General features: G+C 37.9%; 1 protein-coding gene across 1 annotated transcript in view; it reads left to right on the plus strand.

Annotated features, from left to right (window-relative positions):
- The window catches only part of TBCK (TBC1 domain containing kinase), a 272,075-nt gene extending 263,389 nt beyond the window's left edge, over positions 1–8,686 (plus strand). Inside the window, exon 26 of the mRNA XM_049885573.1 lies at positions 6,606–8,686. Within this exon, the coding sequence (XP_049741530.1) occupies positions 6,606–6,716 (111 nt within the window). The 3' untranslated portion in view covers positions 6,717–8,686. The remainder of the gene's footprint in view (positions 1–6,605) is intronic.
- The last annotated feature ends 7,344 nt before the right edge of the window (positions 8,687–16,030 follow it).

Genomic DNA, 16,030 nt, shown 5'->3' on the forward strand with positions numbered 1-16,030 from the left:
GTGAAAAGATACAACTGACACACACCTTTTTTGATTTTAAACCATGCAGTATCCCCTTGTTCTGTTTGAACAACTGCCTCTTGGTCTATGTACAGGTCTGCATGAGCACAATTCAGTGTTCTGGAATTCCCATTCTTCCCAGTGTTATCTGTAATTTGTTAATGATCTGCCCAGCTGAATGCATTTGCATAGTCAATAAAACACAGGTAAATATCTCTCTGTTATTCTCTGCTTTCAGCCAGGATCTATCTGACATCAGCATTGCTATCCCTCTTTGCACTGCCTCTTCTGAAGCCAGCTCGCATTTCTAGCTGTTCCCTGTCAATATACTGCTGCAGCTGTTTTTGCATTATCTTCACAAAATTTTACTCACGTGTGATATTAATGATATTGTTTGATAATTTCTGCATTGTATTGGATTACCTTTCTTTGGAATGGCCCCAAATATGGATCTCTTCCAGTTGGTTGGCCAGGTGACTGTCTTCCAAAATTTCATGGCATAGAAAGTGCTTCCAGTGTTACAACTGTTTATTGAGACATCTCAATTGGCATTCCACCAGTTCCTGGGGCCTTGTTTTTCTCCAAAGCCTTCAGTGCAGCTTGGACTTCTTCCTTCAGTACCCATCAGTTCTTGATGATATGCTGCCTCCTGAAATGGTTGAACATTTCTTTTTGATACAGTGACTCATGTGTTCCTGCCATCTTCATTTGCTGTTTCCTGCATCATTCAATTTTTTGACCATAGAATCCTTGAATACTGCAACTCAATGCTTGAGTTTTTTTCTTCAGTTCTTTTAGCTTGAGAAATGCCAAGTGTGTTCTTCCCTTTTGGTTTTCTAACTCCAGGTCTTTGCCTATTTTATTATAATACATTGTCTTCAGGAGTCACCCTCTGAAATCTTCAGTTCAGCTCCTTTACTTCACCATTTCTTCCATTTCACACCTTATGTAATAGTATTTAAAAATGTTTAATGAATTAAATATAAAAAATCTGAACGTAGGAAACAGAGCAATACAGCAATGACTGAAACAAAAATAACATTTCAAAATTAGACTTGAATGGAGGGAAGAGATCAGTGGACTAGATGATTTGAATTATGGTGTTGGTGAAGAACATTGAATATATCATGCACTGCGAGGAGAATGAACAAACCTGTCTTGGAAGAAGTATAGCCAGAATGCCCCTTAGAAGTGCGGATATCAAGACTTCATCTCACATACTTTGGACATGTTATCAGGATTGATCTGTCCCTGGGGACGGACATCATGGTAAAGTATAGGGTCAGCGAAAAAGAGGAAGATCCTCAATGAGATGGATTGTCACAGTGGCTGCAACAATGGGCTCAAACATGCCAACAATTGTGAGGGTGGTGCAGGGCTGGGCAGTGTTTTGTTCTGTTGTACATAGGGTCACCATAAGTCAGAACTGACTTAGCGGGACCTAACAACAATAATCTCTTTCCTAATCCTTTTCACAACTCATGTTTTTCATTGGGAGATCAATGTGATGGGAAGTTCAACTGCTAAAGACCTTTATGAATGACTCCCAGAAATCTCTGAAATAATCAGGATAAGACAACACTTCAATTATATTTAACCTAAGGCCACACTGTACTTTAGATGGAGAAATTACCCCATACTCTATTTCTCATCTCAAATACTTATCTGAGTTGTTTAGCCAAACTCTTAAAAATAGATACATAATTTGCATGAAGTATCAGCCTAACCGCAACCTCTCAGTGCCAGAAATAATAAATGTGTGCCATGTATTCTGCACTTCAGAGAGTCAAGAGGATACATAAGACTAACACAGCATCAGCACCCACAACCATAAAATCAAGATGAAAGTACTACCGCTATTTATTGTAAGATAATTGCCAGTTCCTTAATCAATACCATCCCCAACCAAAAGTGAAATTTCCCTACCCTAAATTTAGCATTATCTAGGAGGGGAAAGGAGCCCTGATGGTGCAGTGGTTAAGAGCTCGGGTATTAACCAAAAAGTTGGCAGTTCAAATCCACCAGCTGCTCCTTGGACAGCCCCTGGGGCAGTTCTTCTCTGCCCTATGGAAACACTGTGAGTCAGAATCAACTGGACAGCAGTAGGTTTTTTTGGTTTTAGGAGGGGAAAGAAATGGACAGATGAAACAGAAGAGAGAAAACGATTTTTTCACTTCAACTTCACCAGAGTGCCACTCAATCCATGCGAACTTCATCCAGTATGAATTTAAAACTCAAAATGCCAAAATTTCACATGGAGAAACTAATTGCTTTGCCATGTGCTCTTCCACCAAATCTTGCAGAAGCCCAAACGTGTCTTAGCTTCCTTCTGTTTCCATCAGTTCTTCCCAAACCTATGTCCTAGGGGGCCAAGTGAAAAACAGCGTGACCCTGTTCTTTGCTTCTCTCCAACCTTACTTATCCTCAGCTTTTTAATTCCTTGCCTTTTGTTAACCTGCATTTCTCTGTGGCAGCTCAAAAATCCCTTTACTCATTCTCTCACTGCAGCAGAACTTGACTTCCTCTGGGCAAACATACCAATCTCTTAGCTCAAGCTAAGATGCAAGATAAAGAGAAAAAACAGGATGGAAAGGCACCCAGAACAGTCGGGCACATTCAGACAGTGCTTTTTTCAGGTGGGCCTACCCATGCCCTAGAAATGAATACCAGCACAAGATCATACTAACCAGAGGAATGATAAAAATGTAAGAGCACACGGGAGTACTACCAACAGGAAATGTAGCTGCCTCTGCAGTTTGAGGTGATTCTAGCAAATGCCAGGTCCTGCCAGCTACACATGGGATGTCACCCTATATGTCTCGGCTGGTTGTGCAGTTTGAAGAACGCTATTCTCTCCACATAGAATTTGGTTTTACAAATCCCAGCCCTACAAACAGCAGTCTCTTCTGGTGCAAAGTGACTTGCTGTCCACACAGAACTATACCTATAAGAATTGCAGTTTAGGCACCAGACAAACCTGACTTGCACATGAATCCTGTTACCTAGTAAGATGGTTCTCAATGCTGGTAACACATTAGAATTACCTGGGAGTTAAAGGGGATGAGGGGATTTTTAAAACTGATACCAGAGCTTCATCCCAAGAAATTCAAATTATTATTGGTCTAGAGTAGGCCTGGAGCCTTGGTGGCATAGTGGTTAAGAGCTTGGCTGCTAACCAAAAGTTTGGCAGTTCGAATCCACCAGTCAACACTTTGGAAACCACGTGGGGCACTTCCACTCTGTCCTGTAGAATTGCTGTGAGTTGGAATCAACTCGACGGCAACAGGGTTTTTTTGTTTTTGTTTTTGGTAGAGTAGACCTGGGTATCACCATTTTCTGAAAAGTACCCAGATGAATCTGATGACTTCATAACCACTGGTCCCATAGGATATCCTGTCAGTTACACTAAGACTATTGCTCAGTAAGTCAAAATTTGTGATTTCCATTTGAAGTCAGGCCTCTCCCAGTGCAGGAGCTATAGTCTCTACACTGGGCTATTATTTCCCAAAATCCAGTCCCTTTTTTGTTTACTCGCTCAGGCTGCCAGAGCTTTCCCAGACAGAGCATGAAAGATGGAAGAACCTCTGAAATTTGCTTGCCTGATACTCCCCTGCCTCACCCCAGATCTTCTCCATGTGTCATGTGGCTTTTTTCACACAGTGGAAAACCACCCCAGCACATTCACACCCCTTATTTTCCTTCTCAACCTGTTGAGCTATATCCACAGAGTACGGTACTGATTAGTGTAGCTATTGTGGCCATCACATTTGGGCTCCCATTCCCTTGAGATGTCGATAATGAAAGGAAAACAAAACAGCTTCCCCAGCCCTTGTTGAATTCAGAAGTGCTCTGAACTTCTACTTTTGCAATAGGCACACTACATGATATAAGTTGGTCATGATGATCTCCTCCACTGAATTGTAAGTGCCACAAAAACTGGAACAGTGCTTAGTACTTAGTAGGTGTGCTCAGTAAAATGTTTGATTGATAAATGAATGACCAAACAAATTAACAATAATGGAGAAGAAAAGGAGTAGTTTCCATGGTAGGAGTGGAACAGAGGTAGTCATGCTTCAATGTTAGGACCGATAGTTAACATGGATAATTAGAACCACAACCAGAGGAATGAATGAATCTGAGGATCAGAGGAGCAGAACTTACAATCTCACCCAAAACCTCAACAATTGCTCTTTTTCGGTGCTTAAGCACAGCCTTGCTTCTTTTCAAGGCACAGAAACATTTGCCATCTCCTTATACTCCTTTTCTTCTTTTCCTTTTAGACCTCCCACGTAGCAGAGACCTGATTGTTATAAAGTGCCCTGTTCTGCCTGCTTAGCTTTTACCATTTTCCAGCTCAGCAGCAGCCTAGTTGTTATGCCCCTTCTTACAATAACAGTGGGAACTCTTCCCAGCTCTACAGCATAGTTTAAGAGAAAAAAAAAAAAAAAAGTAAGAGAGATTCGTTAAATGTACAATAAGTCCTTCCCTACTCATTTTCTGACTTCCACGATGTTTAGAAAGTACTGAAAGCTAAGACTGCTTATCCAGAAGCCCTTTATCTTAAAATTACCTTAGAATTCTAAGCCTAAATAGTAATTGCAATGCTGGATACAGGAGAACAGAGCCAGGATGCGTCAGTCATCACCTGGTACTAAGAACTGCGCTGCCTGCACATGATTCAGGGCAGATGGATCTGGTACCTCAGCTCTTAAGGACTGGAGTTCAAAAAGAAAGAAGTGAGAAGAAAGAGATGAAGACTAACTCACATTTTCGCTCTAGCTCACTTGACACTTTTTGAAATAGAGGTTCACTATTTCTTTTGAACATTAATTACTATTAAGGATTCCCATCTGGTGACTCTAAAAGTGTATAGAGTTTGTAACATCATCAGCCCTTTGAGTCTCTGTTAAGGAACACTGCAGAGCATGATGGAGAAGAGAGGTGGGGCCAGCAGTATTGACATCTACTTTGTGAGTTGTTTTGAAGACTAATAAGATCCCAGTTTCCAGCAACATCTTTTCCACCTACTGACTGGCACCTTTATCCTTTTAGCTGAAGATAGTGCTTCCCAAAATATTGTCTGTGGATTACCTGTGTCAAAATTTCTACATGTATTTGTTTTAAAAAATGTAGATTTCTAAACCCCAGGTTAATAAAGCAGAATCCCTGAAGGTAAGACCTTGAACTTATCCTCACCAAACCACTCAGCTGATTTCTTTTGAATCCTGCAGTCTATATAGCTGGTGTGATATTTTGCTAACTATTAAGGTTCAAATACTCCCAACAACATTGTGAGCAGCTATTAGTCATTGTTCTTAAGGAATCTGAGAGCAGGTTTTGATTGAGCGAATAATTGTAAAGAACTAAAGGGCACAAATATCCACTACAAAGAGGAAGGAATAGAGGTAGAATGGCCAATGAGCCAAAGAAAAACATCTTTAATTCATAATTTTGCCCCAAAACATAATTTAGTTTTGGCAACTAAACAATGCCAAATGACTAGAGTTTAGTTCAGTCCAGAAAACACATACTGAGCCTCTATCACATACCAGGCACTAGGAATCAAAAGTAATGGAACAGGGTCACTGTCCTAGAGAAGTTTAGAGTTTAGGAGAGGAAGAAGGCTCTTAAGTGGGTAATTGAAATATATGTGGTAAGGCCAAAAATAGAAATTCACACAGGAAACTTTGGGGGCTGCAAAGAAGGACCCCTCACCCAGGCTTAAAGTGTCAAGGACATCTCCTAGAGAAAATGAGCAGGAGAATAAGTAGAAATTCGGCAGGTGAAGGTGCTGGTGTTGAGGAGGAGCTCGGGGGCGCCGGGGGTAGGAACTGGAGGGAAATGGAACAAACATGTTCCTAACTGAGGGCAGCCTGTACAAAGGCCCAGATCATGAGGCAGTACTATACATCAGAGGACTGACCAGCAGTTCAGGGCTGCTTTATCATAAAGAGCAAGATATGGGGAATGGTAATCCATGCCAAGTCAGGAAGATATTTGTATGTCTTGATGACTTTTTCAGAGTCCTGTTGTGCTCGGCATCTAAAAATCTTCCTGGATCAATCCTTTAAAATTTATTCCAAGTTTATGGTCTCAAACTGTTAATTGTGGTTGCTCCAAAAACGTAACCAGTTTATGGGCCCTCTCTAGGACATGGTGCCTGGAATTACAGTAACTAATAAGTTGACAGTAATATCAAAAGTTGTTCAATATAGATTTGAGAATGTTTTGACTATCACTGGAAGGAAACATAAAAATTAGTAACATTAGTGACTTCTGGAGGAGTCTGGAGAGCAAGGTGGGAAGAATTACTTCACACTATTACCCCTTTATACTATGAATTTTTTACCAAGTGTATATATTGCCTGTTCAAAAGTATAAAAGAGAATTAAGGTACACATTGATTCCATAGCTTAAAGAAGTTGTTTTTCAACTTATGAGTTATTTAATTTATATTTTAAAATACAAATTAATGATGCATCAATACAACAGTGACAGCAATAGTAACATTGAAGTAGTTTTGTCTTTTACAGCCTGAGGAAAAATAGGGATTGGGGAGATTTTTTGTATATCCTCTATAACTTTGGCCCTTTATTTTTTCCCAGTTTGCAGCTCATCTTGTGAAGATGAAATATCCAAGAATCTGTATCCTAGATGGTGGCATTAATAAGCTGAAGCCAACAGGCCTCCTCACCGTCCCATCTCCTCAAATATGAAGAACCAAGAGTATGACTGTCGAAAGGATAAAAGGGCCTGAGCACCCAGCAGCACCACTCTTCACAGCCATGCCACTCTAAGACAGGACAAGACATCCAGATTGTTGCATTTCAGTAAAGCTTTCCTGTGAGACATTTATATTTTAACTCTTGTGACCCAAATGTTCAGCTATCCAGGCAACAAACTTGACTGTACATGTATTGCTGAAAGAATTTTCTTAGCAGTGAAATCCGATCATGTATTTTTACCACACTGCCACACAAAGCCAGAGGAATTCAACTGACAGGGTAGATTTAACATTATCAAGAAATCCCAGTTGCACTGAAAAAACTGCCCTCCATTGCACTGAACAGACAGTCCTAACAAAGGTATTGTTTAGAATTAGAGAGTGAATGTGGGCTGGGATCATCTTCTTTCCGTGATAATGTAAAGTAAAAAGCTATTCACAGTACATTCCTGATTAATAAATGCTATATTTGGTAACTATCTTTGGGCTTAGACAAGGGGTGTGTGTGTGTATGTGTGTGTGTGTGTGTGTGTGTGTGTTTAGAGGAAAGAGTTATGCCCATTGCAGAAAGTTAGGTAATAGGTTACCTCCAGAAAAAATGAACATCAGAAACCATTTATATTAGACAGAATATTTGTTCAGCTCCTGTAGCAGAGAAACCCAAAATAAGAGTGGCTTAAACAAACTAGAAATGTATTTCTCTCTCACATAAAAGTCTGCATAGTCAATCTAGGATCTAGGCCTAGTATATTGGTTTCATAACCATTAAGAAATTGGGTATCTTGTTGCTTCATCACACTCAATACGTGGCTTCCAACTCATGGATAAAGATGGCTGCTCAGTTCCCACCATCTCATCTACAAACTAGAATGAGGGAAGGTGGAAGGGGTAAAAGAAAAGAAAGGAAAAGTATAAGGAAGAAAAAAGCAAGGAAGGAAGAAGAGAAGGAGAGGGCATCCTCCTTCCCTTTAAAGGCACAAACCAGTAGTTCCACACAGTACTTCTGCTTGCACACAGAATTTAGGCATGTGGCCACATCTAGCTAGCTGCAAGGAACACTAAGAATGTAATCTTTGGCTTGGTGGCCCCGTACGCAGCTAACAGCCCTGTGACCATATGAGAAGCAGAGAATACATATTAAGAAACAGCTAGCAGCCTCTGCTACATCGTTCTCAAAATGAAGTACTCTACCCACTGAATTGACACCACTAAGACACGTCACCATTTTGTTTCACAAAAAATGAAAAAATGCAGACAAATAAAATGTGACATACCATAAATTATACAGTGCATGTCCATTTCAGAAATGTGAAAAAAATATGCATCTTAAAATTATTGAAAAACAGTATATATTTTTTACTATATTCAATTTGCTCTAACTAAAAAGCATTCATTCATCTTTAATTTGTATTCCTCTTCAGTCTAGGACTACCTAAGCAGACATTTCAATGAAAAGCCTCAACTTTCTGGGCCATGGTTTTGTTGTTTTTATTGCTGTCATTTGTTTTGTTTTGTTGCATCTATTTTTTTATTGAGATATATCTCACATACTGTACCATAAAATTCACCCTTTTAAAGTGTACAATTCAATGGTTTTTACTATATTCACAAATTTTTGCAACCCTCACTATGATTCCAGAACAGTTTCATAACCCAAGAAAGAAACTCTGTACCTATTAGCAGCCATTCCCCATTACCTATCCCAAGGTCTTTCTTTGATTTAATTTTTGTATATGGTGTGAGATAGGTGTTCAACTTCATTCTTTTGCATGTGAATATCCAGTTGTTCCAGGAGCCATGTTGCTTTATCTGAATTATTCAAATAAATTATATTCAACAAATATGCTTTAAATAACCTACAATGAACAAAAACACTCATATAACTAAAGGTTTTATCATTCTGTGACTCGTACACAATATACAAAGAAAAAATGTGAGAATTAATGAGAAAATAAAATTTTACCAAGATTTCTCTAGTATCATTTTTGGGCCATTATCTGCACTAATTTGGGAAATATTTACTCCTCCTGCCCTGTCAATTACTATTTTTTTCTTCAGTCTTTGGTTACTTACCTAACTCCATAGTCAGAATGCAGCCCTGAAGGCCATTTTGAAAAGAGTAGTTCTGAGTCTTAACTGCTTACTGCCGACAGAAGAGGAGAGTGATAGAGGGGAGGGGGTTTAATTGAAAGAGGGGATGAAGACATGAGTGTTGTGAGGAGAGCTGTATGGGAAGGTAATTGTAGGCAACCTCTAAACTGTTTTGCATTTGATCTTTCTCAAAACTTAATACCTTTAGGCTTATTTTTTAAAAATGGACATTTTTAAGACATGCAAATTATAAGCAATATTTAATATTCTCAACAGTAAAATAAGAGCACATCATCACTGCCACGTTTATATGCAGTGCATGGTATTCCATGGCAGATGACCTCGACAACGTTAATCTCAACAACTATTTGCTGAATAAATAATCATGATTTATAGAGGTACTTTTAACATATTAGTACTGTGTGTTTCTGACATCAGCAATCTGTTCCCTCTATTTGGAATGCCTTACTATCACCACCAACCAGCCCCATACACACATACACACACACACACACATTCATTCATTTTTCATAATCCAGCCCCAGTTGCATCTCCTCCAGCACATCTCTGACTTTCCCGTGCTTCAATAAGTGTCTCAAATCTATCAAAGCATTCCATTCATACTGCTATTAGACATATCGCTTTGCAATTATCTCTTCACTTCTAGGTCCAGTATTAAAATATGTTACTTTAAGGTCAGGGGCCATAAGTTATTCCACTCGTCTTTAGCAACTCAATACATTGGAGGTGCTCAGTAAATGTAAAATCAAATGGAAACTCTAGCTGCAGGTACCTTCAGCATCTTTTTTAGGATCTGTATGAATGGAGAAAAAATTAAAACAGGCTATGGTAAGTTTTTGCAAGGGCCAAGGTTTATCTGGTATCAATGGTGCATAAATAAATTAGAATCTCAATTCACTGGGTGAAGAAAGAATCTCTAAAGTTCCATCCAGCTCTAAAATTTTATAATTCTAGAAGTTGGAACAGATGACTTCCTATAACATGTAATCTAAGCTAGTTATATCCCCCCTCCAAAATATGGAAGTGCTTGATTAAAAAATATATATAAAAAGTGTCTAATACTTAACCAAGGTTCAGATAAAGGAACAGAAATCCCTTGATGTCAGAAATGAAGAGGAACTGAACGTCACAGCTACCTGGCAATCAGATATCGATATAAGCCCTAGGAACTGGGATTTTAATAGGCACACAAGAATAGAAGACATACCATTGGTCTTCTGGGTAGGGAGTTGGAATTAAACTACTTTGAAAAGTGGCATTCTCAAAAACTTTGCTTCATGAAATGACTAAAAGTAACTTCCTAAATCAGGGGAAGCCACAGAGGAAATGGCCATCAAACTGGCATTTCAAGTGACAAAAAACAAATCTCCTGTTGTAGATATATGGAGGTTTCAGTGGACAGCTGAATAAGTCCCCAAATTAGAACAGGATTTAGGGGGTGTGTTCATCTGACTATTTAAAAATGAAGCAATGAATTATACAAAACTTTTAGAAAGCATCGATTGTGCCAGATCATTGTTCTACTCCTCTGTTTTCCTCCCTAAATAATTGCACACCCCCAAAAAGTACTTCTTTGGAGATTAATATCAAAATTATACGTAATAGAACAAAGGCAAAGAACCACATGCTTGTCTCAGTCTGCACAGAAAAGGTATTTGACAAAATCTAACACCTTTTCATGAAAAAACATTCACTGAAGCTAGGAATAGAAGGGAAATTTCTCAATATGATAAAGGGTATTTATGAAAAACCCACATGTAGCATCATACTCAAAGGAGAAATACTGAGAGCTTTCCCCTTAAGACCAGGAACAAGACAGGAATGCTTGCTCTCAACACTGTTACTCAGTATTGTACTGGAGTTCCTAACCTGAGTAATTAGACAAGGAAAAGAAATAAAAGGTATCCAAATCTGGGAAGACATAAAACTATTCCTTTTCACACATAACATGATCCTACATATAAAAAAAAAAAAAAATTTTTTTATATGGAAGATCATAAATAATTCATACACACCAAAAAAAAAAAAAAAAGCTAAAAATGAATTCAGCAAAATGGCTGAATACAAGGTCAACATACAAAAATCATTTGGGTTTTTATACATCAGCAATCTGAAAAGAAGATTAAGAAAACAACCCATTTACAATAGCCTATAAAAGAATAAAATACCTGGGAATGAATTTAACCAGGAAGGTGAAAGATTTGCATTCTGAAAAACTATAAAACATTACTGAAAGAAATTATGGAAGACCTCAATAAATGGAAGGACATTCCACGTTCATAAATTGGAAGCCTTAATACTGTTAATATGTCAATAGTACCCAAAGCAATCTAGAGATTCAATACAATTCTCATTAAAATTCCAACAGCCTTCTTCACAGAAATGGAAAAGCCAGTCCTCAAAGTTATATGGAACTGCAAGGGGACCCAAAAAGCCAAAGCAAAGAAGAACAAGGTGGGAGAACTCATAGTTCCTGATTTCAAAATGTATTATAAAGCTACAGTTCAAAACAATGTGGTACTGGTATGAGGATAGACATATAGCCCAATGGAATATAACTGAGTGTCTAGAAATAAAACCATATGTCTATGGTCAGTTGATTCTCTACAAGAATGCTAAGTCCATTCAATGGGCACAGCATATACTATATATATATATATATATATATATATATGTATATAGTGCTGGCACAACTGAATTCCACATACAAAAGAATGAACCTGGACCCATAACTCATACCATATACAGAAATTAAAGTGGATCGAGGACCTAAATGTAAAAACTTAAACCATAACTCTTATAAGAAACCATTAGGGTATTGCTTCAAGATCTAATTTTTGACAGTGGATTCTTAAATATAACACAAAAACCATGAGCAACAACAGATAAAACTGATAAATTGGACTTCATCAAAATTAAGAACTTGTGTGCATCAAATGACTTCATCAACAAAGTGAAGAGACAACCTAAAGAATGGGAGAAAACTTTTGGAAGCCCTATATCAAATAATGGCTTAATATTCAGATTATATAAAGAACTCTGACAACTCAACAACAAAAAGACAATCCAATCAAAAAATGGGCAAAGGACTTGAATAGACATTTCACCAAAGAAGATATAGGAATAACCAACAAGCACGTGAAAAGATGCTCAACATCATTAGTCATTAGGAAAATGAAAATCAAAACCACAATGAGATACCACTTCACTCCCACTAAGATGGCTGTAATAAGAAAAACAGAAAACAATTGTTGGTGAGAATTTTGAGAAATTAGAATACTCACCCATTGCTAGTGGGGTTGCAAAATGGTGCAGTCTGTGAAAAACAGTTTGGTGGTTCCTCAAAAAGTTAAATCCAGCAATTTCACCCCTAGGTATATACCCAAAAGAATTGAAAGCAGGAATGCAAACAGATACTTGCACAAAAATGTTCATTGCAGCACTATACACACTAGCCGAAAGGTGAAAATAACCTAAATATCCATCAACAGATGAACAGATAAATAAAATGTGCTATGTACATATGATGGAATATTACTCAGCCATAAAGAAAAACGAAGTTCTGATACATACTACAACATGCGTGAACCTTGAAAACATTATGCTGAGTAAAGTAAGTCAGTCACAAAAGGACAAATATTATTGTATGACCCCACTTGCATGAAATATGTGGAATAGACAAATATATAAGGACCTAAGCTTATTAGCAGTTACCAGGAGTGGGGGTGGGGGGGGCGGAGGGAAGGAAGCTATCACGTAGGGGGCACTGAGTGTCTGTTAAGAGTAATGCAGCAAATTGGAAATGGATAGTGGTAATGATTGTCCAACATGATGAACATAATTAATGTTAATAAATTGTATATGTAAAAAATATTGAGATGGTAATTTTTTATTTGATATATATATACACACTCACCACAATAAAAAAATTAACTAAAAAAATTCTCAGCTCAATAATGATGGAGGTTTGCATAAGAAAGCTAGCTTCCTCTGCACTAGTTCTACAAAGAGCACAAATAAACTATTTTACAAGGTAAAAAAAAAAGTTCAAATGACAAATGTTTTGTTATATATATCTCCACAATAAAAAGAAGAAAGAATGCTACAGCTTCTCAAAGAGATTTAATGCAGTAGTTGTATACAATGAAATTCACTAAAAAGAAAAGTTGGTGGATACTTCATTCTACCATGAGTTGGAATTGACATCACAGCAACAAATGGCAGCAACAATTGCATTGTTATACACCAGGCTCTACGTATACCTGTAACTAACCAAATAATGGAGTATTTTTTTTTTGTAGGTGATGTTCTTTTTTTTTTTTTAATTTTTATTGTGCTTTAAGTGAAAGTTTACAAGTCAGTCTCTCATACAAAAATTTGTATACACCTTGCTGTATAATCCTAATTGCTCTCCCCCTAATGAGACAGCACACTCCTTCCCTACACTCTATTTTCGCACCCATTCGGCCAGCTTCTGACCCCATCTGCTCTCTCATCTCCCCTCCAGACAGGAGATGCCAACATAGTCTCATGTGTCTACTTGATCCAAGAAGGTCATTCTTCCCCAGTATCATTTTCTACCCCATAGTCCAGTCCAATCCCTATCTGAAGAGTTGGCTTTGGGGATGGTTCCTGTCTTGGGCTAACAGAAGGTCTGGGGACCATGACTTCTGGGTTCCTTCTAGTCTGAGTCAGACCATTAAGTCTGGTCTTTTTACGAGAATTTGGGGTCTGCATCCCACTGATCTCCTGCTCTCTCAGGGGTTCTCTGTTGTGTTCCCTGTTGGGGAAGTCATCGATTGCAGCCAGGCACCATCTAGTTTTTCTGGTCTCAGGCTGATGTAGTCTCTGGTTTATGTGGTCCTTTCTGTCTGTTGGGCTCATAATTACCTTATGTCTTTGGTGTTTTTCATTCTCCTTTGCTCCAGGTGGGTTGAGACCCATTAATGCATCTTAGATGGCTGCTTGCTAGCATTTAAGACCCCTGAAGCCACTCATAATGGAGTATTCTTGATAAATATTTATGAAGTTAAAGAATGCAAACAAAAGTATAATATTTATGATAGATTTTTGTATGGCTATTCAGTCTGAAGAACTAAGACCCTTCACAACTACCAACTTAGATTTTATATGAAAAAAATAGTGGAGAAGTTACAAACTTTAATAATGGTCTGGCAGATACCACTTAACAGTACATGCAATTGCTTACACTCAGCCTTTAGGTTTTGTAATCAAGTTTTATCTCATATAATGTTAGAAATAGTACATGTAAATAACCTATAAAAAAAATTAGCCATTTTTTTATAACTTGCATGTATTTATATCATTTCTGAGTAATTTTCTGGTTCTTAATGTCTAATGAAAGATGCTTGTCGCATGAAGACTAAACTTGAATCTTGGCAAAGTCAGTGTTCTGTAGATAGATTGTGATATTTATAGCTTCTGCTGTGTCTTTCAGGCCTAATATCTCCTCTTATCCATTTCAAAGGGCCTATTTTTAGTTTACATTGTCTGCAACATTTCAAAAATACTGTTCTAATGCTATGAGTCGGAATCAACTCAACGGCAACAAGTCTTGTTTTTTGGTTTAATGCTACTGTGACCAATAAACCCTGCAGGGTTGGGTATCAAAGCACTGTGTTATCAACATTCCCGGATATTATATATCAGTGCTCTGAGCTTAATACTAATCTTGGGGCAATAACAAATGCATTTAAAGCATTAGATCATATTGTAAGTATTGCTTCCCGCCACACTAAAAGATTCAACTTTTAGAAATATTACTATCTTTATATACATATGTGGCTTTCTAAAAGACAGTACATAGTCTATCATTCATTTTAAAGAATGTAATAATCTGACTATTAGTTAAAGCAAAAAAGCCTGGTCTTTAACTACTAGTTAAACATTAAAGCCTGAACTTGTTACTAGATTGTCTATCCATGCAAAAGAAGTTTAATTTTCTAACTAACCCTGAAAACCTCTTTTCGTTTCAACTATTATTAGTTCTTTTCCCAAATCTATTACCATACTTTTCAGGCCTGTAGCATAGAATAATTTCATAATTCAGGTTCAGTCATATGCTAGCACTAGTTCCTATGGCTTGGGAGAGCTGAATATGTCCACCTCTTATCAGCTCCGTATTCAATGATCTCACATTGATAGCTTAAAATTGGCCATGGAAATTGGCAAACATCACAAATCAGGGCTCACTTTATTTCTTTTTATCTATCTACTTATCTATTTACAGGGCGGCACCAACAATAATATTTACCACCACACCACAGATTGTAACCACTCCAGGGTCCATCTCATTAATCTATAGATTACAAATCATGAAGGTAAAAGAAATTTTAAATGTCATTTAATCCAAACTGATTGTTTTTAAAAATGATAAGTGATAGGATTTTGGAAAGATCAATCCCATCATTTATCACAGGATTTTGGAAAGATCATCCAAAATTGCTGTCATAAGCTGCCATCAAATCAGCCCTTAATGACCCTATATTGAGTCAATGGTAGTGAATGTGTGGTATGGCTCATGGTGACCCCATGCACAGCAGAACAAAACTCTATCGGGTCTTGTGCCATCCCCGTGATCAGTTGGGGACTGGACCATTGTGATCGATTCATAGGGTTTTCACTGACTGATTTTTGTAAGTAGATCGCCAGGCCTTTCTTTTTGATCTGGAAGCACCCCTGAAACCTGTTCAGTATTGTAAGCCACCACTGACAGATGGGTGCTGGCTGGAACCCAGGTCTCTCCTATGGAAAGTGAGAATTCTACCACTGAATCACCACTTCCCCCAATCCAAAACTACAATTCTGCTTTCCTGATTCCTAACCCATTTCTCTGTCTACCACATACAAATAGGGAAGATAAAAGACAGTAATTTCAATCCGTTACACATTTGGAAATCCTGGTGGCATTTTGGTTAAGAGCTACGGCTGCTAACCAATAGGTTAGCAGTTCAAATCCATCAGCGCATTGACTCAATGGCAATGGGTTTGGGTTTGGGTTTTATTACACATTTATTGCAAGCCAACGCTGGACCAGGTCACGTGTTACCTGTGTGGGGTCCAAAATGAAGTACTACGATGTTGACTAAATTGACTGCTGACTCTCTAATGTGGATGTGCCACTTAACTATCATTATTATTTTCTTTTCATTTGCTTTCTTAGAGGATGTTACT

The sequence above is a fragment of the Elephas maximus genome, chromosome 5 (assembly GCF_024166365.1).
Source record: "Elephas maximus indicus isolate mEleMax1 chromosome 5, mEleMax1 primary haplotype, whole genome shotgun sequence".
Lineage (NCBI taxonomy): Eukaryota > Metazoa > Chordata > Mammalia > Proboscidea > Elephantidae > Elephas > Elephas maximus.